Source organism: Pygoscelis adeliae, unplaced genomic scaffold, assembly GCF_000699105.1.
Source record: "Pygoscelis adeliae isolate BGI_AS28 unplaced genomic scaffold, ASM69910v1 Scaffold160, whole genome shotgun sequence".
Classification (NCBI taxonomy): domain Eukaryota; kingdom Metazoa; phylum Chordata; class Aves; order Sphenisciformes; family Spheniscidae; genus Pygoscelis; species Pygoscelis adeliae.
The window spans coordinates 810,729-838,618 of NW_008824035.1; the positions used below are offsets into that span (position 1 = coordinate 810,729).

At 34.2% G+C, this 27,890-nt stretch overlaps 1 protein-coding gene across 1 annotated transcript in view; it reads right to left on the reverse strand.

The window, feature by feature from the left end:
- The window catches only part of DNAH7 (dynein, axonemal, heavy chain 7), a 130,375-nt gene that overhangs the window by 65,458 nt on the left and 37,027 nt on the right, over positions 1-27,890 (reverse strand). The window contains exons 22-37 of the mRNA XM_009332767.1: positions 25,959-26,171; positions 24,921-25,030; positions 24,286-24,454; positions 22,886-22,988; positions 22,657-22,784; positions 21,277-21,489; positions 20,102-20,200; positions 16,417-16,665; positions 13,428-13,577; positions 12,156-12,338; positions 11,214-11,390; positions 10,773-10,904; positions 9,891-10,115; positions 8,264-8,461; positions 3,879-4,034; positions 538-706 (exon numbers count right to left, since the gene is read on the reverse strand). Of these exons, the coding sequence (XP_009331042.1) occupies positions 538-706; positions 3,879-4,034; positions 8,264-8,461; positions 9,891-10,115; positions 10,773-10,904; positions 11,214-11,390; positions 12,156-12,338; positions 13,428-13,577; positions 16,417-16,665; positions 20,102-20,200; positions 21,277-21,489; positions 22,657-22,784; positions 22,886-22,988; positions 24,286-24,454; positions 24,921-25,030; positions 25,959-26,171 (2,674 nt within the window). The remainder of the gene's footprint in view (positions 1-537; positions 707-3,878; positions 4,035-8,263; positions 8,462-9,890; positions 10,116-10,772; positions 10,905-11,213; positions 11,391-12,155; positions 12,339-13,427; positions 13,578-16,416; positions 16,666-20,101; positions 20,201-21,276; positions 21,490-22,656; positions 22,785-22,885; positions 22,989-24,285; positions 24,455-24,920; positions 25,031-25,958; positions 26,172-27,890) is intronic.

A 27,890-nucleotide genomic window follows, 5' to 3' on the forward strand; every position in this document is an offset into this window, starting at 1 on the left:
TATAGCTTCTTTAAAAGCAAACACAACAGCATCAAAGAAACATTAATTCTTCATTTTAACTGATAAAATATGCCAGGGTCAATTTTTTTTTAACTAAATAGCTCACATAGTCAATGTGTACGCAGGTGATCAGAAATATAACGACCTCTTTACATCATATACTTCTTTTTTTTGGCCAAATAAAGTAAGGTTTATCTGCTTAAGAACATCACTTAGTGCTATTTAGAAAAGTTTTGAAGAAGAATAAAATTGACTGAAGGCCAATGGAGGGTCTCATTAGACCAAAGGGATTTCATAAATACTTTGTAGACACATTCTTGTCTTCCTGAAAAGCAGTATTTCTTCCTGGCAAGCTTGTGTAGTCTCTCTGCTGCTCCTCAACCACTCTATGATTGCTGTTCATCTTTCCTGCAAGGAAAGGGTTCCTTGAGTTCTATCTCTAGCCATAAAGACCTAAATTGTAAAAACTATGCATCAATAAGCATTCAGCCTTTGGAAACCAAAGAAACAGGAAAAAGCATGTAAGACATCTCTTACCTGGTGGTCCCATTGCACACACAATCTGAACATCTACAAGTTTAATCACTGAGCAGTCTTTAAGGTCATACCAATTCCAGTGATCTAACCACTGCCGTAGTAATTCAACAGGCGGTTGAGCACCATAGACCTCTCGTGCTGGCATATTAACATCATCTACAAATACAACCTGAAAAGAAAAACATAAAGGATTTTGCATTTATTTATTTTACTGAATATACGCCACCATTGCGCTTGATTCTGGAAACACTGCACATCAATTCACCCCCATTAAAATCAGTGGGAGTAATACACATAAATACATGTTTTTGAAAAGCAGCCCTAAGCTCTTAATGGAGTTGCTGCTAAGTTAAATAAAAATCAAACTTAAGAAGTAACTGTGCCACTCTAAAGCCATTACAAAACATACCTATAGAGGAGAGAAAAACTGTGTTTCTCTTCTTATTTCTGAGTGTATTTAATGGAAGATGGTAAACTAATACTTGCTATTTAAACCTTACTGTGCTACTTACATGACTTTTCTTGGAAAAAAGATGGAGTCAAGACAACCCACAAAAACCCCAAACTTCAGTGAGGCTATGGTTCTGTTTTTAAATCTATTAAACATTACACCTTTCTTGGCCCTGCTGTTCCTAAAGTATAGGCCACTGCTGATCAGGAAACATCTTCACACAACTAAACTAATGCAACTGATGCAAGTTCTAGAAACACATTTATGTGTTTTATCCCCCTTCTCATTCTCTAACTGATACAGAGTAGAAATTTGGTTAAAAGAAAGAGAGGTTAAATCATGGGCCTTGTATCTTATTTAGCATTGTGATTTGGGCAAGATACTGAAATGGTTTGAAGTGTTCTTGACTAATATAGATCAAGACAAAATTTATCCCTTCAAAGTATCTTTACATTTTTAAGACTGGGCTAAAATACATCTTAAAAGAATAGCTTGGAGGGGGAGGCAGGGGAAGACCTTAAAACACTTTAACTTTAAATGGTAATTCCTTAAGGAACTTCTAACGTTAACATATTTTGCTCTTGACAACAAACATTTATTAAATAATAGCTAGGAAATACTGAAAATAAAAAAAAAAACACAAGGCTGCAAATACAAAAAGTCTATAGGCACCCTAAAAGTACTAGTATTAAATCATACACATCTATCACTACATTTTAAACATCATAATTTTTAAAATTTCCTTAAAAGCTTTTTCCTTAATCTGGATTTAAAAAAAAAAAAAAAAAAAGAGAGATAATGGAAACTCTTAGATCTCATTTTTCAGTCTCATTGCAACTCCTTGCAAAAGGATTTGCTCACTGCAGGAAAAAAGAAAAAAGAGGTCTACTCTAATATTCTTCTCAAGCTTCTGAGTACTCAGAGTTCCATTGATCTTGAAGGGTTTGGCAGGCATCAGTGATAACAACATAAAAGATTCAAATCTTCTTTAACGCTTCCAAAACAAGTGAATTATCCAGGTTAGAAGGAACCTTGGAGTTCATCCAGTCCAACCTCATGCTCAAAGCTGATTTCTCAACACTGATTTCAATACCAGCTTCCTCAGGACTTTACCTAGTCAGGTCTTGAAAACCTTCACAGACAGAGATGCCATTAGCCTCTCTGGGCTGGGTTCCTCTGCTTAATTACCCTCATAGCAAGCAAATTGCTTTTTCCTTATATCCGGTCAGAACCTCTCTTGTTTCTATTTACAAGCATTTGCTCTCATTCTTCTGTTGTGCACCTCGATGAAGAGCATAGCTTCATCTTCTTAACAACTTTTTCATAGGTACTGGGAAGCTCCTTTTGGTCCTCCTAAAGCCTTCTCTTCTCTGCGTTGAAAAAGCCGAGTTCCCTCTGTTTATCCTCAACAGGGCTTGTGCTCCAGTCCCCTAGCGATGTTGGTGGCCCTCTGCTCAATCTCACAGACCCACATAATTGTTTAGGTTGGAAGAGGCCTCTTGAGATCATCTAGTCCAACCCTCCTACCTAAGCAAGGTCAGCTACAGCAGGCTGACCAAGACCATGTTCAATCAGGTTTTGATTATCTCCACAGATGGAGACTCTACAACCTCTGTGGGCAACTTGTTCCATTGTTTGACCAACTTCACAATAAAAAAAGTCTTTTCTTGTGTTCAGATGGAATCTTAAGTATTTCAGTTTGTGCCCATTGCCTCTCGACCTGTCAGTGGGCACTACAGAGAACAGTCTGCTCCCTCTTATTCATCCTCTCTCATCAGGTATTTATACACATTGATAAGATCCCTGCTGAGCCACTTTATCTTCTCCAGGCTGAACAGTCTGAGCTCTCTCAGCCTCTCCTCATATGGAAGATGCTCCAGTCCTTTATCTTTGTGGCCCTGCACTGGACTCACTCCAGTAAATCCACGTCTTTCTTGTACTGGGGAGCCCAGAACTGTCCAAAGCACTCAAGATGTGGCTTCACCAGTGCTGAGTAGAGCAGAAAAAAACTCTTTCCAGTTTTCCATCATCTGCGAACTTGCTGAGGGTGCACTCTGTCCCAGCATACATGTTCTTAATGAAGATGTTAAACAGTATTGGCCCAAGTATCAACCCCTGGGGTACACCACTAGTGACTTAATCTGCTTGAATTATCAAAATTCTTCCTGTACTGGAGGGTCCAAAACTTAATACAGGATTCCATTCTAATAAGCACTGAGTAAAAAGGAATAATCACTTCCCTTGGACTGGCAGTCTGCATCCACTCCTACCTTATCTTTTCCCTTTATCCAAAGGATCAAGGAGAATACCACCTTGGTTCCTATATACTTTTCCTTTGCCCCCAGAGGTCTGTAACCCCTTTTGATATATTCCACGTCTCTCTTCACAGTTCACTGATGCCCATGTAGATGAGCAACAAGAGGTAATAATCTGAGGGCTGAATATGCTTCTGTAATTTCTCCACAACATACGAGATCCAGGCCTTGAACAAGTGACAAACCCTACGTGATCTCACTTTGAGATTTCTATAAAACTGAAACCACAATACTGTCAAGAGCTATACTGTCAGCAACAAACTTACGCATACAGAACTCTTATCTCAAGGATAGTATCACAAAATATAGAGGGGGAAGTATGACAATGCTGTTCACAAGTATTCATATCATATATCGCATTTTCTTCTGTTGATTAAAACATGATGCATATTATTGGGAGAAGGGAGAAAGAGGAGAAACATGAGGATCTAAATTAGAAGAATTAGAACTCTGACAGTTTATTTCAAATTGAGCATCCTTTTATTCATATCAGCTGTGATCAGTTGAGAAAATAATGCATTTACATATTGGTTTGCATTTAAACACTTATTTACATACAGAAATATATCAGTTACCATTCTTTTCCCAAGAGGAGGTCCAAAAATTCCTCTTCTCCTTTTGTCCAGCTTGGACATTATAATATTCTGAGTCTGAGCTGCTGTAGTTTGTGCTGAAAAGTTAATGCGCAGTGGCTTGTAAACGTCTTTATTCAAATTATTTAAAAGAAAATTCTGGAAGGATTATGAAGAGGAGAAAGTTAGACTACATACACAGATAAACAAATTGTATAGCACTTTAGCAAATAGCAATCAGATAGACATTTTTGTACCATTTTTATTTCATTTAAAATTATAAAGTAGTAATTTCTCTCTAATAATCATATTTCATCAGATAAACCGATATTCTTGAATAATTCAAAACATAAACTGAATTTGTCACAGAAAAATTTCTACCTCCAATATAGACATTTTCACATTTTCTAAAAAAAAAAATAAAAATCTATCTATTGCATTACATAAATTCAGCATGTTAATATTTTGCACACAAAATACTTCATAGTACTAATTAGAGTTGATATATATATTGCCTGTACTAATCCACACCCAAATTTGCAAAAGTATCCACAGGTCCAAATATTTATGCCTGGTTTTGAAGAGTTTCCAGGAGTATTTCCTTTGAAGGGCATAGCAAGAATATCTAAAGATAAGCTTTACCATCAACATTGGTAGTATTTTATAATGCTAACTACCTTCCAAAGTCCCTTACATTAGCTGCAATTTAACCTCTGGGGGAAATCTGGATCAAAGTCAGCATTTCAAGTAAGACTGAATGGGACTTATTTCTTACCCACATGTAAGTAAAACCACAGCAGGAAGATACCCTTCCATCCTTCCAGCAGTTGCTACAGAGCATTATCACATATAAAGTAATGTCTCTAATGACTAGTCTAATCTCTGCCAACAGCTGTTGGGACTTTCCACACCATACAGTCTCTTCAGCAGAAAGAATGTTTAATCTCTATCCTTGAAGGAAAAATCTGAGCTGCTGCACAAAAACGTAACAATGACAACTCATGGAAACTACAGAGCAATGTGACTCAACGGCCATATTTCTTTTATTCTTTTGATCAGTTCTGAACTCCCAAGAAATACCACATTCTTAACTATCACCCCAGAAATGAACTGGGCAGTAGAAATTAGTCATATTCTTCATTATAAACAAATGTTTCATTTCTGCTTTATTATATTTCTGACATCAATATTCCAGGAAGAGTCTTTTATTAACAGATCTCCTTCCAGTCTTAATATTTATTTTCTTCAAAATTATTTCAGAAAAGTAACTTAAAAACAAAACTAAATTAAATAATCCTTAGTCAGTAACTTCACAGTTAATTTTTATCACACAAAATGAAGGAAAGATAACAGATTCAAGACCATGAAGCCAAATTTATTTTATCAGCTTACATAACTTTCAAGTTTTGCTCCCGCTGCAAAACAATTGAGTGTACACAGGCTTCATGCTGATTGCACGGGAACAATCAACAGAAGCAAAATCCTCTACAAAAAGACATACTTGAGGAAGAAAGAACAAATAAAATCAATTTTGTGCTGCTCAGAGGAATGGCTTCTTCCTTCTCTCTTATGATTTACTTAGAAAATCTCATTAGCTAAAAATGCAATAATGGCTTTGCCATATCTTCACTCACATATCCCCCTTTTTGCCTCAAAAGTATACTTTCCCACAGATCTAGATAGAACCCAGTGAAAAATGCTGAATTTGGAGATTTCTGTAAGTGAACCTCAACAGTATGAACATTCTATTGGCACAGTTCCATTGCCTGTCAGGCTTTAATAGTCTCCCAGAAAGATTGATGGTATCAGGATTTAACCCATAGTATCCATCAGATCTGTCTGAAGAATTAAAATTTATCTAAAATTTTTAATCTAGACCATTAGAATAGTTTTCTATATTACCCATATTGTTATTTTAATAACCACATGACAAAATCAAAATGAACAAACCATCACTTGGTGATTGAAGATGAAAAAAAGGAAATACTCTATGCCAAAATAATGATGACTCAATTGTTTCAAAAAGGTAATAAAGTCTGCTTTCAATTATAAAGTCTGACTTATCCCTTTAGACAGAAAACATAATATTTGTAGACATGGAAAAAATAAAAAAACATTAATCTTGATCTCTTATTCTAATACTTGAAGTTACAATGCTTTTTACGAGATTGTTATTTCCTTTGATTAGAATTTCACAAGCTCTGAGAAATATATTGTATTTGGCTGTACTAAGTCATTACTTACATTATATGTTTTTATTACTTACTATCATGTGTTTTGATTATCATTAGGCACACTCAGAACTAAGTATATCTTGTCTCTTTCAATATAAAAATGCACACTGGTAACTTAAAACAGCTGTCAATGATTTGTTTTCTCTTCAGTGCTCAGTGCTCATTTTATTTATTGAGACCTCTTCAAATCATATTCAAAGACAAAATTAATAATTTTCTAACAAGCTTTTCTATGGTACACACCAGTACAAACATATGGAAAGGTAATGGGCAAAATATTATCCAGTTAGATATCTAACTTCAGAAAACAACAACTTGATATTTTAAGAACAGCACTTCTGCAAATCAGAATCCATGGATTCAAATCAGCCCTCCAGAAAATCATAGAACCATTAAGGTTGGAAAAGACCTCTAAGATCATCGAGTCCAACCGTCAACCCAACACCACCATGCCCACTAAACCATGTCCCTAAGCGCCTCATCTACCCGTCTTTTAAATACTTCCAAGGATGGTGACTCAACCACTTCCCTGGGCAGCCTGTTCCAACGTTTAACCACTCTTTCAGTAAAGACATTTTTCCTCATGTCCAATCTAAACCTCCCCTGGTGCATGAAGAACACAAAATAAATGAGGAACACAATAATTGCCTGTGAAAAGTTTGACTTACGTGACTTGTCTACTGTTACAGAGGGCTTCTGTCACTGACAGGGACAAAATCCATCCCCCAAAGCTGCTGTTTTCCTGAATTTACTGCAAGTTTTTGAAGCTCTGCAAGTGGAGCAGAGGTTCTACACAAAACAGTCTTTTCTCTTTTTTAAAAAAATGTAAATAGACTAATACCTATAGTGGTAAGACTGGAATCCTACAGGGCAGGAAAAAGTGTAGGATCATGCAATTCAAGATTTTATCATAACGAATGCACAAGAGATGTCAAATTATTGTATAATAGAACTTGTTAGCTTCTGAACTCTCTATTTTACTACCTTAATAGTCTTTTTAATGTATTGTGTATGTCAAATATAGAAATATGCAATAATATTAGTCTAGATAAGAGCTGATTTGAGATACCAATGTATAACATAACTTCTTTAAATATTAAACAATTGTTGACATTGCTACTTCCTAGAAAATGAAAGACAGACTCATGTTGAAACAACTGTTATATACTAAAAATATCCTTTTTTTTTCCTTCCTACAGGAAGATTATATCAAGCTTAAAAATCCTAAAACTAGATCAAGCATTAGTATTTTGCCAAGATTTTGTTTCAGAAATAACAGAAATTGTGTACTGCCAAAAGCTAAAGTCAAATTAGATTATCATTATTATTTGTGCTGCGTTTTCATTGTCTCTCAAAGACAAGGATAAGACGGGTAAAGAACATTTGGCATTCTATAAAACAGGGCACACAATTGTTTTAAAATGTATTTCTCCTGAAAAGGGCAGCTGCTTTTCATTGTAATGACCAGATATAGCTAACTGGTTATCTGAAGAAAACTGCCTGGGAAGATCTTGACTAGCCAATTCCCCTTCCCACAGTAGTCTTTTTCTATAAATAATTCTTTGGCAATACTGCTATTAATTTTTTGCCTTCATATTTCTTTCAGTGACAAAATTCTTGTTCTTCCCTGTTTTCCAGTGCATGGAATTGCCATAGTAGCATCTGACTAGAAAAGGCTATCTACTAAACTTTTCCACAATAACAGCAGCATACATTTTTGCTGCTTCTAACCCTAGGACATATAAATTTCTTTTCTTGTTGTTTTGAGCAATCCTGACTGGATGTCTTATTAAATGGTTTAGTCTTTTGTGCATCAGTGTCTGTGTGGACTATCCCAAGGGTATCTATAATCACAACGCAAAGTAAATCAATTCAGGAACCAAACTGAATAGTCCTGTTTGGGTTCTATTAGCAGCTTATTCCAGTGGATATCTGGGTGCTTCTTAAGAATTTAGTCTGGAAGTGCAGAGAAGAAAAAAAACCAAAACCCCAAAACCACCACCTTTTACTAGGCAACTGCATTTTTAGTTGCCCATAATTTCATAATATCCAACAATTCATGTCTCATTTTCCTTTTTAAAAAAAAGTTATCAAATTATTCCTCATCTTACTCCTTTTATAACTATGTCTAATGTCAGTATTAAAAGTACTTACAGTAATATAGGTACTTTTTCCAGTTCCTGTTGGCCCCACAAATACAGAAGGTTTTTGATGCACCGTCAACAATTCCATCAATGCCATGTATCGAACAGTATCCAGAGTCGGTACAATTATTTCATTAAACATCATATCTTGAGGTATAGGAGGAGCTGATTTGAGTGTTTCCACCCAGGGTTCCCAAATTCCTGCTCCCTATTTTAATTTATATGAAAGTCATATGTTTACAATAAACAGGAAAAAACAGCATAGAACCAATGGAAACAGAAAAATCTAAGTTCTATGACTTAACAGATGAGGTTATCAACCAATTTTTAAAAGGATTAAAAAAAATAATTTCATAGGTTTATTTCAGAATGCAGTGCTTTCAATTGAGAGTACTTAAAAAGAAACATAACATCTGTGCCTGAAGCATGCAACTACTGAAAGACAAGGCCTTTATCTTACCTTTTATATCTGTACACATATATTTTATATATATATGTAATGGAAAAATACATGTATTTACATATACATTATATATAGTATATAAATACGTAATGAAATAGGAAATTACTGTATAAATTTAATCACTAAAACTAAAAAAAGCATAGTCAGACTTTCTTTTTTCACAAACTCTCATTCATCATAAATACTTCCAAACTATGGAATTTGAGGGCAGATTAATTTTAGTGCTGAAGCTCCACAGCAAAGCTTTCTCTTTTAGATCAGCATACTAGAGGAGTCTTAAAAGATGTCAAAACTCTCCAGCAGTAAATTAATATAAGGAGATTTTTAAAAATTCTAAATAGCCCTGAAACGACTGTATGTTCCATCCTATCCCAAAAAATTTCTGTCTTCAGATAAAAATCATATGGAATTCCTAGAGATTGCTGTCTCCTTAAGTCTTTCTTAGAGGGGGCATATTTCCACCTCTGAACACAAAACCCCGTTTACTGGAAGAACATGTTTTTATGGATTATGATAAGACATAAAGCCTTTACTGCTGATTGAAATCTCAGCTACTTTCCTTGGAGAGATGCAAGAATCATGCATGAGCCAAAATCTAGACAAAAGTAATTCTCATTGTACTGCAACGGGACTTCACAGGAATGACAAACTCAAAAAAAAAGGTACATTTATTTTATCTTGGAGTCTCTGGAACATACTCGATCCAGTGTGTGAAGTTTTCTTCTCCACCAGGAGAGATGCATCATGGATTCACATCTTAATCCCAGGAAAAGGGGCAGAGAAGAAGAGGCACAGAAGTAGCCTACTGCAGTAATGAAAGAGTTATGGCCTAAAGTATATCAAGTGCTTCCTCAACCTAAGAAAAGGGCTGAAACCCAAAATAAAGTAATCTTGCAAGAAATCAAGAATAAAAAAATAACAGAAAAAAATAGCGGGTTGAAATTTTCTGCAAACTTGTTCTACCATACCAGGCAATTATTCTGGTAGCCAAAAAGAGAGGCTTTGGTACTGCAAGTCCCAGTCAGAACGCTAGACCATCACTAGCTTGCAAGGATGGATGTCTGGCCTATTCAGTGATAAAAGAAGCAAATTCACAATAACAATACACACTTTGTAGCATTCATAAAAGATTACTTCAAAATGGAAGTCCACATCTTTATTTTACAATCCTCACCTTTTTGACAAACCGATAATCATAAATTGTTCCTTCTGTTGGAAATGGGACTGTGAAAGTTTTTGAAGGCTGTTGATCAATACTGCTCAACAATTTATATTGTTCTTTTGTCTCCTCACTAATTGGTCCATTAAGCATTTCTCGCACAACTTTGTCAAATTTCAGTCGATCATCTTCCTTACAGCTAGCTCCTACAGACCATATCAGTGAAAACAAAAAAATACCCTAGAGTTGGAAAAAAACAAAATGGAACTTCAGTATCTGCATATTACAAGGTTCTTATTCATTGAAGTCAAAGAAATCTTTGCCACAAATCACAACAGAACTACACTGGACCAACTTGATTTTATGTATATAGTATGGAACCATGCTGCTGGTAAAATAGAATACCATTTATGTTGACTATCAGCATCCAATGCACCTTTGCTGTGCAGCAAAATGCCTGACCTGCTCAGTGCAGAGCTGTTATTTTGAGAGAGTTCAAGCGTAGACTGCTTTTTATTCCAGAACAATTTAAATTATCTTTCTGTTATGCAAAGGCCTATCTCATACAAGCGATGGCTATGTCTGTTAACAGGGCTTTCCTTGAATTGCAATGCTTAGATAGCATTGATCTAACTAGTAATAAACTGAGATACCAGAAACTAAAGAATCATACAAAATTTTGGCTGGTTAGTATAATATTCATTAAATTTATATCAAGAGATCAAACACATCAGACTTAACTATGTATGAATTATAAAAAAGGTAACAGTATTTTCCTCAATGGACATTACAAAATATGTATTCTAATGACGAAATACAAGTTTTATTGCTTGTGAAGTCCATTTCACTAAAGCCTGGTTTGGATTCCCTATTCTGTATGTTAAACAAACTGCCTACCTCAAGCCAAGACAAAATGTCATGGTCATTCATAGCTTTAACTTTGGCTTCATCAGCAAATTCATCCATCATGCAGTCCATCAGATTCATTAGTGATTGAATTAAGTTTGTATCTGAAGTGGGAGAAAGTTCCTGCAAAGAAAGAAGAAATACTCGCAGTTGCAGGTGTGTTTTACTCACTGTAAAAAGACTGCTAGATGGTGGGGTCTTTTTTCTCACTGTGAAGATAAAAAAATACTGTAGGATAAATGTGTCTAAACCACATTCAGAAGCAAGTTGAACAATACACACAGAAACCTTGCTCACAGCCTTCATCTTAGCAGCTGTTTTTAAAAATTAATAAATATAATGTGGTCCAAGTAAAACAACTTGTTCCTTTGGCACTTGGAAGTGAAAATAATTCATACACTCTTAGTTTCTCAGAAAAGTTCTTTATCCTACCTTTGTGTATTTCCTAATAAACTCAAGACAGAGCGGAACCATTCTGTCAAACAGGTCTATTATAAATTCTTTATGCATAGAGCTGATTCCTGAATGCATTGTATTTAGCCAAGACATCATTAATGGTCTCCAGCCTAACATATGGGGCTCCATATAGACCATACCACACCTTGAAACCTAAAAATAAAACAGGTGCATGTTATCTTATGTGATCTCCAAAGTGTTTTTCCTATCTACAAGAACTTAAAATAACATTCACTGTTATAACATACAGGTTCTGGGATTATTAGAAACTGGTACAAAGTGTGCAGTGGGATTCTGCGAGCCCTGGGATAGAAGAGTTTCAAACCTTGCTTTATTATCACAAAAGATAATAAACTGACTACTAGAGTGCCTAACATTTAATTTTTAATCAAGTTTTCTACTATTTGTAATTAAAAATTCCTTCCCAGTATGACTATACAGATATTTTGTTCTGTTTATATTATTATCTGAACCTCTATTCATATTCAAGAGAAAATTTTTGCATTCCACAAACTGCCATAGAAAAAATAGGTGTGAGAGATATAGACAGGTACCAGAAACGCAGTGATTGTTGGTTTTACCAGAATTTGTCTGGGAAATTAAAGATTTGCACATGAATTATTTCATTTTTCTTGTCGTCAGGCACTTGCAAGGGCCAGACTCTACACAGTTACAGGGTCTTCTGTATATGCAGTTTACATTACATATGTAAACATGTCATTTTTCACATCATATTGTAAGATTATGAAAAATTTTATCAAGAAAACCAAGCTACAATGTTCTTTACTTTAAACATATATCAATGAAATAACAAACTAATAATTACTATTCTCAGTTAAGTATATTTTTTAAAAATTAGAATATATATCACAATAATGAAAGACATTTGTAATCAGTCTTTCAAAGACAGGTACTTACAGTAGCAGGAGAAGCAACTTCTAAATCCATTGGTTCAAAAATAAGGCTCATTTGCTGTGACATTTTGATGATCTCTCCACTCATAAGGCACAACTTTTTATTATCGTCAAGCACAGTATTCATATTCTCAATCCATACTGCATCCACTGGCCCATCAAAAACCAGCCATTTCCTATCTGGAGTCTGGTTTGCAGAAAATATTTTTAATCAAATATTTGCAATTTATTTTATTATGTTTACTGTAAAATAAATATTTTAGATCTAAAGTTATTTTCCACAAAAAAAAAAATTGAAAATACTTGGAGTACAGAGTTGTGTTCACAAGCAGTTTCTGAAATCACAATCTATATTCACAATTTAGTTTTATAACTTTAAAGCATATACTGTAGTTAACTATAGAAGGTTAATATATTTGACTGGTTTCTTTCAGTTATACTTGCAATGCAGTACATTGCTTCTGTCAAACTGCAACAAATTCAAATACTTTGACATATGACAGAGTGAGACCGTTAATAAAAGTTACTACTCATCAGTAATACCTACTGCACACTTACCATGGAAGTCAATAGGACTAATTTAAGGAATATGGTAATATCTAAATGTAGTATGTCTGGCTTTTTACAATATAAGCAAATAGTCATAGGTATTAATCATATTTCTTATAGGGAAATACAAAGCAGTGGTGCAGTTCTGCGAATGTTATTAGAGATGGTGAACTTCGCACTGATCAACTTCAATATACTATTAGTTTATTTAAGTTTATAGGGGCAAAGAGTCTAATACTGCAATCACCAGCAAAAAGTAAAGTGTCTGTCAGGTAAATACACCTTTTATTATACTCAGTGAAAATATTTCAATGGACTTCAATGGAAGGTCAGCCATAAGCCACACTCAGATAGCAGTTTCTTCCAAAATAAACATAAAAATGCCTGTATACATAAACAGCACAGAACCGGGCCATAATTAGACAAAGTAAGGAATGACAATATGGTAGAAAGATAAATAAATGAATATTTAATAACATACGCAAACAAACAAAAAAACCCTTTTATCTTCACATAAGGACTTCTGAAACACAAATCTTAATTCACCAGCATCCAAAAAGTACTTTGCACAGAGCATGCTACAACCAAGCCAAACTGCAGTCTCTGCATTTAAATGATTAAGCATATGAATCCTACAATGGTTGTGCAAACAACATGGAATTAAAAACTAAAATGTATAAATGGAAAAGTCATTTCCCAAAATCCTCTAAGCCTTTTAAGCACTTACTGGGGAAGAAGCAAATGCTCTGAAACTCACTGCTAGGATGCCATCTGACCATTCATGTGACACTGGATCAAATTGTCCATAGAGCTGACCCATTGTTATGGATTTGGGATTTAAAACAGTGATCTGAACTTTGTTTTCTTCCATCAGCCCCTGAACACATAAAAGTAATAAAATCTGTTAACACCAAACATGCAATTTATTATGCTATTTGTTTTATTTTGAATTTTAAAGTTATGTATTATTAAATCGTCATAAAAATTTCATCAGTTTACAGCAGGAAAGACATTACACATATTACATTTTAAAGATGGTTTACAAGTGTCTAAAGACAATTATCCCAACTTTATCATATGTAGTTGGAAGTCTAATTTTAATACTGAACAGTGGCTTGATAAATGAAAACGGAATTCTTTGTTTTTAGTTTTTAATGTTAGTGAACTGGAAATTAGGCAGTCAATCAAGAGACACAAGTTCTATTCTTACACTTACAAAAATTACAACAGGCCAAGCCCTTTCGTCTCTCTATCCCATTTTTCCCATGTTTAAGGAATAAATATGACTGCCTTGGTAAATTTCTGAGATTGATGTCAAAATGACATTACAAAGTTGGTTTGGATTTTGGGGTGGTTTTTTTTACATAAACCATGTAAAGATACCTAATTTTACTTTTTGATTAAAATTCAGTTGATTCTTTCTTCTCTCCTTGTGACAAAATATGACATTTAATACTGCACACAACAGAGATCAGGTGGCTGAAAACCACTGTTCTACAGGAATGAGCTACAAGCAAAAGTGACAAACACTCAATTTGAACACCTACTTACTACAGCCTTAAACTATAAGAAACATGTATCCCTGATTCAAGAAAAGAACCTCTTTCCTTCCAAAAGCAGGCCTATTGTTTATGAACTTGAACTGAGAAATCAGGAGTTTGGCATCATTTCATGCCTGTTCTGACTTCCTCCCACAGATACACATAATCTTTCTTCGATTCCCTTCATGAATATTCAGAGGGAAATGCAATATTTAAAGAAAGGGGAAAATGGATAACATCATCTTGGAAAGAGTTATAAGCTATGTGAACAGCAAACACACAAGCATGACAAAAATACAATCTAAAAAAAAACCAACAAAACCACAACTGAGTACAGCAACGTTGTCACAGTTGCCCAGCTAAAAAATTAAAACAGTTGCAATGACAAAAATTTAGATTTACAATCTTCAAGATTTGCAAGTACATTACAATTTTCTTTTATATTATTTCTGTTAGCAGCTTCTTACCTCATTCATCACAAACCTCTCCTTCTCATCTTACTCATCACAATGCCCCCTAATTACAAAATTCTGATATAGTCCCAATACAGCTGCTAGAGTTCCCAGAACTAAACACTAATCGGTTCAGATCATGGAGAAGATGTTCTTCAAGATAGTAAAAATCCTCCAAAAAAGCAATTATTATCATAATCAAAATGAAGTTGTGTTGATTAGTTTGATACCAGTTCTTGGGGGGGGGGGGGGGGGGAAAAAAACAAAAAAAGGTGTAGAAAAAAGCTCCAATAGGTCTGATGGCCATTAAATTAATTATTAGAGTTGACTGAGAAGCTGAGGTAACAGGAAGAAAATCATTAGATAAAAATTTCTTACTCTACCACATAACTTTTTTCCTTAACAAACAAAAAAGGGAAGGAGTGGACAATGATTCACTGAATTAAAAGGAAAAGCAGAAAGTTAAATATTGTTTTATCGGAGCCACAGGCAGGAACAGAATTTCATCTACATACCTAAAGCAAAAGCTTCACAATTTAATCTATAATATAGGAAGCAAATAAGTAACAGTTTTTAATAAAAGATTGTAAGAGTAGAGTTCTGTCTGATAGCAATACCAATGTAAAAGTCTAGCCAGTCTAGTCTTGCTGATATCTGCACAAAAATACAAGGTGCCTGCCTGATGATCACCATTAAGGAAATGAAACAATTTTGCTAAGGTGGTTGGTTGCATGTTTCCAGTCAGCCAGCCTGAAGAAATTCAGTGTCCTGAAGATCACTTACGCTTCATGGTTATTACTATTTTTCTCTGGAGGTGCCTGGAGTCCACTGAGTGGGCCAGTCACCTCTCAAGTCTCAAATCCTAAACACTTCATTTCAGAAACAGCTATAAAAGCACCTTGTACTGGGTTTACATTCCATCCTAGCAGATCAGACTAGACTGAATCTAGAGGTCCTTAGAGCACAGAATACGAAAGACAATAACTATGATTAGATTACTCTGCAAAAGCCTCCACAGCCCAAGTGGCAGGATTCCAGTGATCCCATATGAAACATAAATACTTTGATGGCTTGAATTTGAGCAAGATTTGGTACGGCTATACTACTGGACCACTGAAATGTTCCACAGATAACAATTATTACCCACTTCTCCTATATGAGGTAAGAAGTTATTTAGCAGAACAGATCTTGGATTTGTTTCAGATCCAAAATTTGCCTGAAAAATTGAAATACCCTGGTTTCAAAAATAATCAAAATTTGAGACTATTTAGTTTCTGGATTTACATGGGTTTATCATATTCTTATCAGAAAATCTTCAAAACTTTGTATAAGTTTATGAAGCAGATCCATTGTTTGGTGTAGTTCTAAACTGAATAATCTCTGTTAAAAGAGAGTTCAGTAGCTCTCGTGAATAAGTCAGAAATCTGGTATAAAACTTTCACAAGGAACAGTTTATCATAAAATTTCAAGTAGCTAACTAATTTCTTGTCCAATCCAATGAAAGAATTTAGAGAAAATGCCATGTATAGAAATGCATGAAATGTGTATATCCTATCTCATGTAAGTTTGGAAGTACAGCTTCTCAATCAAATTCTTTAGCTTTTCCTTATACTTTTAAGTTCCTTGAAGTAAATTCTGTATTCAGTATAAATACTAAAATATGTGTATAAAATTTGTTTGAAAATAGTTTTCACCAGAAATATTTATAAAAATGTTTAGATACCTTCTCACATATGTCTCCCAATGCTCCTGCCAGAACTCGATATGCACATGTTTTTCCCCCAAAAGGCTCTCCAACTATCATAAAGCCATGACGCACAATCATCATCTCGTATATCTGCAGGATCTTCATAGTAAATACGTCAGTCATTTGCAAATTCATAGCATCACAGTTTGTTTTGATAGCTTCCAATAGGTCACTGTAGTCTGGTTTTGGTAGCTTCATACCAGGAAACAAATCAGAAGTAATACCCTATCCAAGCAATTGGAAAGTACACTTATTTTCACAGTAATTTGGTTTGAAACTCATGCAATCAACCCTTTGTTGACACTAGGTAGACTAATATCTATTTTGACTAAAATAAAATAATTATGCATTTCACATGTCACCCTTGTCTGAGCCAAAATTCTGACTTTGTAATTTTTATTGATATTTATTTCATGTATCTTTTTCCCTGGGCACATGGAGAAGGGATTAACTATTTAAGCATATTCTTTCCTGATAAACATTAGCTTTTATTAAACTAGTTTATAAAACTTGCGGTTAGGAAGTGGAGAAAGCTTTTAACTTTTTTCCTCAATAACTGAAAAATAATTAACTGAAATCTAAATTTAAAAGCAAAGACACTGCAGTTCTGCTTACAACAAAACAAGAAAGATACAGAATAAACTGAAGACATAACAAATGAGAAAAAGAATATCTGGGCTATCATTTCAATTAGAACTGCAGTATCGACTCAGAAAGCAAAGATTACTGAAAAAAACATTCAAAATAAAACATATCCTTTAGAAATGACAGTGACGGCAATTATTGGTGAACTTAGAATCACATTATTTTAACATTTTTCCTGTTACTATGTATGTTGGTTTCCTTCTACTGTGTGCCTTGGTTTTCATTTAGCACTGTTAGATTCCACTGTTAACATGTTAATGAGCATATCACATCCTGACTTTAAAGAGTTTGTTTTATTAAAGTGAATTAAAATTCATGTTTAACGTTCTGTGCTACCAGGGACAAGTTTTACAATGACTATGACAAAACCAGGGCTTTTCCAATTAAAATAATCATATTTCCCAAGAAGAAATATCAAGCTGTGTACAAGATGAGCAGCTTTTCTGGTCTGAAACACAACTGATGTAAAATTTCCATTGGTCATTCATCTGCACTTTTTCTCCACACTCTCTGTAAAGGATTAAAGATTCATACACTTGTGCTACAGTGTGGTCTTTCTCTGCCTACTACTATTTTATAACTAAGATAATGAGAGAGAAAAAAAAAATCTATTAATCATTTCCTTCTTACAAAATGGATGACATAAATATGGGGAAATGAAGGAATACCATATTAGAAGAAATCATTTAGTATCACAGAATAAGTTGTACTGCTGGGCAAAAGTGTCTTCTCCACAACAGAGCAGGATCAATTTTATAAACAAACCCATTAACAGGGCACAGAGACTTTATGATAGGCCCAATGCAATATACTACAGGATAGTATTAAAGGAAAATCTTTTTTTAAGTGTTAAAAATAAAGATTCAAAAATCTGGACAGACTGGTATTTAAAACAGTCAAGCAGAGTTTTGAGCAAAACAAGATAGAGAAAGCATGTATCATTTGCATGCTCCTACATAAACACAGAAGAGTTACTGTGTATCTCAAGCCAGATGTACCTGACTACACTGGAGACCTGAACAATGAAGGCAAAACCAGCAAAATGTAAATTAATGAGGGTGGACATGGGTGTTTCCCCATTTCTCTCAAGCGTGATATAAAAAATGGGAGAAGACATTAATATTTCTCATAATAAAAATGGAAATAATTCTTAAATTTTAAAATCACATTTAAAATTTTAAATTACATTACTACTGCTGAACTTAAATCTTTTTATAATTCTTTCTGTATCTGATAAGAATGTCAAACAAAGCTACTTTATTCCAGAACTAACAGAATTAAACTATCACAGTTCCCACATACTCTAGGCCTAACTTACTGTTGACTCTTAAATCTGTGCCACAATGGATAATTAATTACTAATGACATTGTGGCATCATGCTCATTTGTCAGTGTTTTTCCTTGTAACATGCACCTGTTCTGTACTGACATAATCATCTACTTTAATTGTGTTTCTTAGCCTTCTTTCACTGTTTACAAGTTGATAATGTGATACTTCCTAGCTTCCACTTATAAATTTTTTCCTGTTCTTGGGATATGTCAACAAGCAAAATATTAGTATGTGCAAGGCTATTTCATCTCTAAAGCAACATACATTTGTTATTCTATGAAAGTGAAAAACGTATAGTATTACTTCATAAATATACTTAATTTTAATTAATTAGTTAATTAATTAGTTAATTTCTGTACACTGAATTCTTAACATTGCTATTCTTATTCTTAAAGACTGAAACTTAGAGAAACAAATAGAGAAGTTGTTTCAATTTTGCCAGACAACTTCTCTAAATTTATCTCCACTACTCCAAAACATATGAAAACATGAAATCTCCCTTCATACTCATGACTTGTTTTCAGGAACAAGAGTGTAATTTAGGCAGAATTTTAATTAGATTAGAGTAACAGTGTCCAGAGACATATGTTCAGTTTCTACTTCATTACGTTTTCATTTAACTTTGGTCAAGGTCATTACCTTTTCTGTGCAACGGATTTCTAAGGCTTTTTCTTAAAATTCCTAAAGGAAAGAGCTTCCATATTACCTTCATGCCTTCATGGATGTTTTCTTATAGAAACTACCTCATTTTATTGCATTATAAAATTACACAAAGATAAGTATTATGTACTGAAAATATAATTGCAACTAATATGACTGCTAAAATATACCTATTACTATCCAAAACAACTCGTAAGAGTTTTTGATGTTGTGAGTGTATAATTGCACACAAATTCCCATGGCTGTATATGAAGAAAGATTTTTTTTCCACTTAAGATCTTTCCACTAATGTTTAAAAAGGTACACACGGAGGACAATGTTTTCACAGTTTCCAAACATCTACATACACCAGCCCAGATCCTTTCTTTTTCTAACAGGACACAGAAAGCTCACAGCTACCAAAGAAGATTGCAAACTTTTCCTAATGAAGTTGACAGCTCACATTTGTGTTGGGCATGTCTGGTTCAATCAGAGGTATATTAAACACACATATTCTGCAGTAACAGGTTAGAAGTCTGTCCTGGTTTGGCACAAATTAGAACACAGACTGACTGTGTTAGTGCATCCTGTAAATCAGGGGAGCAAGTAACAGAGCATGTTCTCGCTCAGTTCCATACTGATCAACTCAGGACTAGAACGAACGTGGGCCATTTAGTCTATTTACTGTTTTGCACGTTTTAAATGAAAATCCAAATTTTCTCTTATAAAGAGGAGAGTATTAATACCTACCTATTTCATAAGAATACTTACAAGGTACTCTGAAATCTTGAATACGCTATATAAAAAAAGTATGTTACCATTTCAAGCGGTAGACTTGGCAGAAACTTTCATTGGTCTAAACTATCAAAACCCCAATGCTCGCTATATTTGCTAGGAAGGAACAGTTAAGACTAAGTTTTAAAATAATTACAGGCTAGATTAAAAAAGTCTTGGTCCACCTCTCTGATAAACCTGCTATATAATATTTTTATCCATTAGTATTTTTAGCGAGCTCTTTACATTACTGAAAATCTTTATGTTTTCTACCTCAAAAAGTGGTAAATCATGAGACAAGAATTTAGGCAGGTTGACATCAGTAATGGATCTAAGGAGCAAAATTTCTTCATCTTCCAATGGATATTTCAGCTAAAAAATATAAAAAATAATGTTAATTTTTATAGTTTCAAAAAAACAGATGTTTAACTTGCCTGTTTTACTGAACAGTTCCTGTTGTGCATCTATGTAATTATCTTGGCAGGTTCAGGTCCACCGATAACAACATATGTTCTGGATGTATGTTTATACATTCATATCAAGGTGTTTGCACCTTGATAAGTTTCTGTAGTCAGGCCAATTTCACTTCGGTTTATGTCCAGTGATGGGTGTTACTATAAATTTGGTATGACATTTTTTCCTAAACCATTGATTTTTTGCTTTCTAAGATGTTTTCCTTTTCTTCCCAAGAAGGATAATTTTCCCTACTTTGACATAACACTTCTACCTTCAGCAAAGTGGAAATTTTAAAAGCTTGCATATAGATCTCCCTCCCAGGTTACAAAAAAAAAAAAATCTGCCTTTTTTAGCCACAATACATAGCTCAGTTACTGATTTCAGGTTTTGTAGGGTTTTTTTGTAATAGTAGGACTATAGGTTGAAAAAAAAATGGAATGGAAGAGAATTATAAGTTATACTAGTCTACCTAAATAAAAATAACAATTAATAAAACAGCTTAGTTTCTCAGTAAAATGTATTTGTTCATCCACAATGCAAGCTAAAACAAAATACCACATCCTACACCTTTTTCTTAAAGATAAGAGAGTGATCAAAGTCACACGTGGCAGATATTAGCTAGCGTGTTACTGGAAAGTATTCACATACTATGGAAAAAGCATCTGAACCTGGTAAGAAAAGCAGAGCAAAGCAGTGGCCAACATGCCAAACAACTCAGTAAATTTGCATTTAACTAGAATTCTTGAAAGATAATCATCACACTTATAGGCATGTCATTCAGTGACAAGTGGTGTGGTGAATGGCCCGGTAGCTTTATCTCTTGACTTTCCTCAGCTTATGCCCTAATACAAACCCTTTTCATTTTCACAGGTATCACAGGATGAAATTGTAAACAGCTACTTGCCATTATGTAGAATAGTGTACCTTCTGTTACAAAACAGACACATTACTAAGTTATTGGATAACAAAGAAAATTCAAAAAAATCATTTACCTTCAGGTTGCCAGCAGCAGTGAGTACTGACTTCACAGCTCTCATTCCATAATCATAATGGTGCTGAGAAGACAACTGCTCTGAACACAGACGATACGTAGCTACAATCTTTACAGATAAAGGTCGAGCAGTAACAAAACCACAAGAATACAGAACAATCTCTGCAATCATGGCATAATCAGGAACCATCATAGCTACTGTTCTAAAGAGAGCCTATTAAACATATATATAAAAAAATCACATCAGAAAAAAATTATACCACATTATTATATACAACTTTTTTCTACAATTACATAAAATACTATTATTTCATTAATACAGTGACAGCCAATTAAATTTAACTATCATGATTATGACTATAATATTTTTAATGGTTTTCCATAAACACTTAGAAATACTTTATTTTCCATTGTGACAATTCATGGTTGTAGGTGGTCTTCATCCAAGATTAACAACAAAAACACATAAAACACCACAAGCTCTAGAAGGAATAGGGGAGTGCAATACAACTACCACAAATAAGTTGATGCTGTCAGACTCCTACTAGCATTGTTTAGCTGCAGCCTATGCTTCAGTTTTACCATTGTTCTACCAAACAAGCATCAGAATACTTTCAAACAGACAAAACTTTCACTACTTTTCATGTTCTACCAGAAAGTTTTTTAAAACTATCCTCTTTCACCTATACAAGTAGTATTTTTGAATCTTATATTCATACTACGTGTTAGTGAGTAAACTTCCCAGACAGTTCTGGGAAATATTTACAAAGACTGTACTTTTCTACGTTTTTATTAATTTGTCAATATATTTTCTCAGATTTCCTTTTCTTTCTATGGACACAGGACAAATGTATTTAAAGGATAAGAAACGATGTAGCACTCTTATAACAATCACTCAATAATAAACTTAAACAGAATAGAAATCTCTTACATTAAAAACACCACAAGTGCCTTCAGATCAAACCAGATCATTTGTCAGAAAAAACAGAAATTAATAAAAAACCCACATTTTTATTTAATATTAAGATATTATTCACTGCTTGTACACTATAAAGTGTTCCTTTTAATTTTTGAACTTTCAGGTGCTTAGCCAAGAAACACAAAGTAGGGGTTTTTTTTAACTTTCATTTTTTTATTCTGTCAGTCAGACCTTGAACCACTTCCTGACTTTTAAAATTTAGTTTATTCCCATTCTTCAGTCTCATTATCCTTTTTAATTTCTTCTTCTGAGAGAAAATGATTTTTACACTAGTGTAATAAAAAACAGAAGGTAACCAATATTAAATATTCATAATAAATTCTATATTTGACAAAAAGTGATTTCTTTTTTTACTTTCTCTATTAGCTATTAAAAATAATAAAATGACAAGTGTTATAATACCTTAAGATTATCAGGAAGCTCTGAACGCCCAGCATAACCAGGATTCATGGTAATGAAGACAGCACATGTAGGGTTCAGTTTTAGTTCAGTTCCTTCAAATACTATTAAATCAGATCCTGAATTAATGCCTATGGAGAAATAAAAACTAATGTCATTGCTGGGCAGGTTTTGTCGCATCTTTATTCTTTGTCATATGTAAGTGAAAGGTATGATTAAAATAACAGGTTACCTCTTTGGATAGTAAAAATCTGCTGAGCAACCACAGAGAGTACTTCCAAATCAATCCTGTTGAATTCATCAAAGCAAGCCCATGCCCCACAAGACAACAAACCCTGGAAGAGACAAAAATATGACTAATTAATAGGTAACTACTTATTTTGGACATGCTGATCAAAATAATTCTGCAATAAGAAAAACTTTTAATGTGCAAAGAAAGGACTTCTATCCATGATCCAGAACACTAACTTCTAAACAAAATCACTCCAGATAGAATTTGTTTCAAAAAGAATTACAGAAATTTAAAACCTAAGTTTGTTTGTAAAAAAAAAAAAAAAAGACAAAAAACCTGTACAAACTAATCCAAAATCCTAATTCTTCTGTCATATGCAAAGTGCCTATCAAATACACACATTTTGCATGTTTCACCTTTATAGTCAGTATTTTCCAACTGAACAAGAGGGAAGATTTCAGCACTAAACAAGCCTCCAAAAAACCTACTCTTGTTTTGCATCTATGCTAACAGGATTCACAGTGAAAAAAGGCAATATAAGGACTTCTGCAAGGCTAAAATTAACCATTTGCTTATGGCATCTTACAGCATATCACGTTACCTAAGGTGCAATTAAAGAATGATTCTTTTTTCCTACAGTTCTGGTTAATTCATAGGTCTTTTCTGAGATATGCTCCCCAAATGCTACTGTACCATCTCTGCAGCACTGGTGGTCTTTTGATGACATCTCATGCTTTGTTAACCGTAATTCTAAAATTCCCATTTAAGACACAGAATTTTGCTTTCATCATTCTAAATAAAAGCTCTTAATTTAGCTTATTTTGGTGAACTACCGTCATGTTGAAATTTGAAGACAAATCGCATTGCTACCTCTGACTCAGAAGGTAAGAATAATGCCAGGGAGGAAAGCATACTTGCTCTATTTTTGTACCATTCCAGCCCAAACCAGGACACTGGGCTATAAGACACAGATGTCCATTCAGGATAGATTTTCATAATACAGAGCTGTCTACTCAGGCTAATATCAAAATGAATATATGCTTGATTTGTATAATATAATGACTCTTACCAGCTTATTTAGAGTTTAGATTAAACCTCAAGTCCCCTAAAATTTGCAATCAGCTATTAAAAATGCACTCATTGAAATGGCATCTATGTTGCCTATTTAAAGCAAGTAAAATCATTATGGTATATCTCATTTTCAAAGCACAGAAAAAACATTTTGATATCTCGGTTGGATTCTTACTTATGGTAAGACCTATCTGCACAATACTAGCATTATATAGCGGCCTGGAAGTGGAGAAGGATACATTTACAGTACCTTAAGACCACTTCAAGTGACAAAATAATTGAAGGGCTTTAATGTAATTGAGAATACGATCCTCAAGATTTATCCAAACCTTAAAAAATTTTCCTAATGCAAGGTAATCCAATCCATCAGAACAATTGAAAACCACACACTGTTTAGCTACAGCCTTTGCTAAATCTTTTGTAGTTTCTGTTTTTCCAGTTCCAGCAGGACCTTCAGGGGCACCTCCAAGATGTAGGTGTAATGCACCAAATAGGGTTCTGAAAATAAATTAATAGAACAAAAAATAAATTGTACAAAGTTTTATGCTATTTTTCCAGTTGGTCTAACTTTCACCAGAAACTTTTAAAAATTTGTTTCATGTCTGCATTTTCCTATGATGGTACAGTTTACTTGCTTCTGGCCAGCTGTAGTTTACAAATGTGTAGTAATGTAGGAAGTTTACTAGAAGTTCACAGTAGAGAATGGCTTACTTTCCACTTTCTAAATCTAAATCCTCTTGTAATTTATCACTAATTATAGTGTCACAAATTTATCACAACTTTAAATTAAAATATTCATACAGCACCAATTCTATTCCACCAAAAGAAATGTATCCTGTTCTAATTATGCCTATTAGAACATGAAAAATACAATTCTGGAGTCATCTATTCTCAGGACTAATTAAAATATCTCAACTAAATAAATTCTTGCTAATACAGTACATTTAGTAACTTGCAGTTTTACCTGTAGCATCTGTCTGTAAGTGGAGTAATAACCAGCCTAGGGGTATTGCCAAGATATTCATATCCATACCTCAGTCCAGCATTGATCATCTTTGTTTGTAGATGCCCTTCCTAAGAAACAAGGCATTAATTTTATAGATTAAATAAATAATTTTTTAAAATCCCACACCCTAAACTCAACACTATTTCTCTAGTTCCTAAACAGGCCTAATGCTGTTAGAGACAACTACATGGCAAACTACTGATTGCTGTAAGACACTACTTTCAATGTGACTCAAACCAAAAAAAAAAAAAATTGCCAATTAATAGATACTAAAGTATCGACACAAAAAGACCATTTTTTACATTAACTGTTATATAAAAAAAGATCCTACTAACCATATTGCAGAATAAAATTGTCTTGTGTGGCTACTTAGAAAGTTAATGGAATTTCTAAAAGGTAAACAAAAGTAATCACGAACAATAGCTGTAGTTGTGGTCAATCTGATGACTCTGATACGGCAATGTATGATCCCACATATACATTTTTTTTAATTTCACATGCAATGTCTTCTGTATTACAAGAACTCTTGTCCTGATGAATGTAAAATATTGTATCCTACCACTATCCAGTAAAACATTGTTATTTTGCCAACAAATGTAATGCACAAATAAAATAATATTGACAAGTCAGATTAAAACCTCTAACTGGAAATTGTCATCCCTATAGCATTCTCTATCCTGCAGAACCAGAAAGTCAAAATACACTCTCTGAGTGAACAAATTTTGTCTGTAACATGCGCGTCCCCCCTCCCCCTACATACAAATTCAGCAAACGTACTGAGACTCAGCAGTGATGAAAAATGTAATTTTAATTAAAAACTGTGTCTGGCTACTGGCCATTCTAGTTAGCAATCCATAAAATGATTGGTTATAGGTATTCTCTTATCAGCAGAAATTCTCATAGTAGTGTAACCATTCTCTGTGTCAGCAAGCAAGCAGAAATTGAAAAGCTGCGAACAGAAATTAGCTTCTAATAGGATTGAGAGGTATCACTTACCTCCCAGTAGTACCTAAGCTGACTTAACCATTCAAAGTCACTCTCATCTTTGACTTTCTTGCTTACTAGAGATGCAAGAACATCCCTAGCATGAACATCAAGTACAACAAGTGCTCCTAGAGTCACTCGATTCTGCTTAGACAGCTTTCCTCGCACCAAGGTGACAATGTCCTCAATCTGTCTATTATTCTGTTCCAGAAAATCCTCTAGCGCCTGCAAAAATTTTTAAAAGTTAAGAAGTTGCATGTCTAGTCTAAGGCATGATTTTTTTTTCTTATATTGCTTTTATTTCTCTTTATTAAAAAGTTCCTTCTCACTATAATAGTAGTACAATGTCCTTCATTCACCGGTAGTTCAAATAGAGGGTTGGGTTCCCCACCCCACTTTTACAGAACCGTATGTGAAACATCAGTGATACATACCGGGAAACAAAACAGCATACACTATTTTCTTCCTGGAACACAGGAAATAGTCCTTTTTTTTTTTATATATTTCACATTAAGAAAAGGAAAATGCCACACGTGTTTTAAAGATCTACTTACATGTATACAATACACTTTCTGTGGTTAAGGGACACTATCACACTAGAAAAACACCTTTATGTCCTACAACAGTTAGAAACAGTAACACATCTATAATTCAAAAAAGTTAACAAGAAAATGCATTTTTCTGCAATCTTTCAGTTTACTGACTTTTGGTTATAGTCTGTGTTCAGTTAGCTTAATCATTTCTTTTACGCAGTAACTGATAGTTTCTTTCATGCTAATAAGTTGCTGGTAAACAGGAAAGGTCCGATTAAGGAAAGCATTTGTATCATGACAGTACTTAGATGTGATGAAGTGCCTTACTGAATTGAAATACAGAAGTGGGAATTAACCTTAGTAATACATTCACTTCAAAGCATGTTTCTATACAGGAATGGCTTCTATTTGTCTGGAGAAAAACTTACCTAGGCCTGATTTAGATTTTTCTCCCTCCTAGCCTGCTGTTCGTCTCCAAACACACTGGCACTGGTAACCCTCAATAGATTATGATGATTTTGAGATCTCTCATCTCAGCTAGTTATTTTCCAAACATTAAGTTTGGATAATCATCTGCTAAGTATGACTTGTTTTCATTTATGAGAATAAAGCAGTAAACACAGAGTTCAAAAGCAGTTCAATTTCTACAGTGTTGCATGAGAAGTTCTGACCGGGACAAAATCTGAAATATCTCATTCAAGTCAGAGATAATAACCCACTTGCTTACCACCAAGATTTCTTCAGGAAATGTGAGATATCAGTTGAGGCACAGAATATGTCCTCAACTCCCATATCAGTAACATTCCTTGGTGCTATCCTTCTGACCATATGACTGTAATTCACTGAGAAAGCACATGGTCCACAAGATGATGCTCTCAAAATTTATGAAACACCTTTGTTTTTATACAGCATCTTAGTTCATTATTTGGTTTTAATAAGAAATTTGCACCTTTATGTACAACAGTTTTTTGTTGGAAACAATTAACTCAAGAATGTTTGAAAGGGAGCATGTGTGTATGCATGTGCATGTATGTGTGAACACATATTTAATATTAATGAGTGACTTAAATGATATTGGCATCCTGTCCCAGAAAACACTGAAGTGTTTCAGGCAGACTGCAGTACTTGGCCTCTCACATGGTCACTGATTGTCTGTCATGTTTCTTATGCTTTAGTATACAACATAGGAACGACAAAGGGAAAGAATATTGAAGGCTGTAAGACTGAGAGTTCTTCTCCCTGCCGCAGATTTGTGACAGATTGTCAGGAGATACAAATGCCTCTGCACCACTTCACTACATACAAAGCCCTTTCCACAGCAAGAACAAAGATTCTTGGGCTGAAGCCAGATGAGCAGAATTCCCACTACAACAGAATGAGTGAAACCTACAGAAAGGACAGGTTTCCCTAC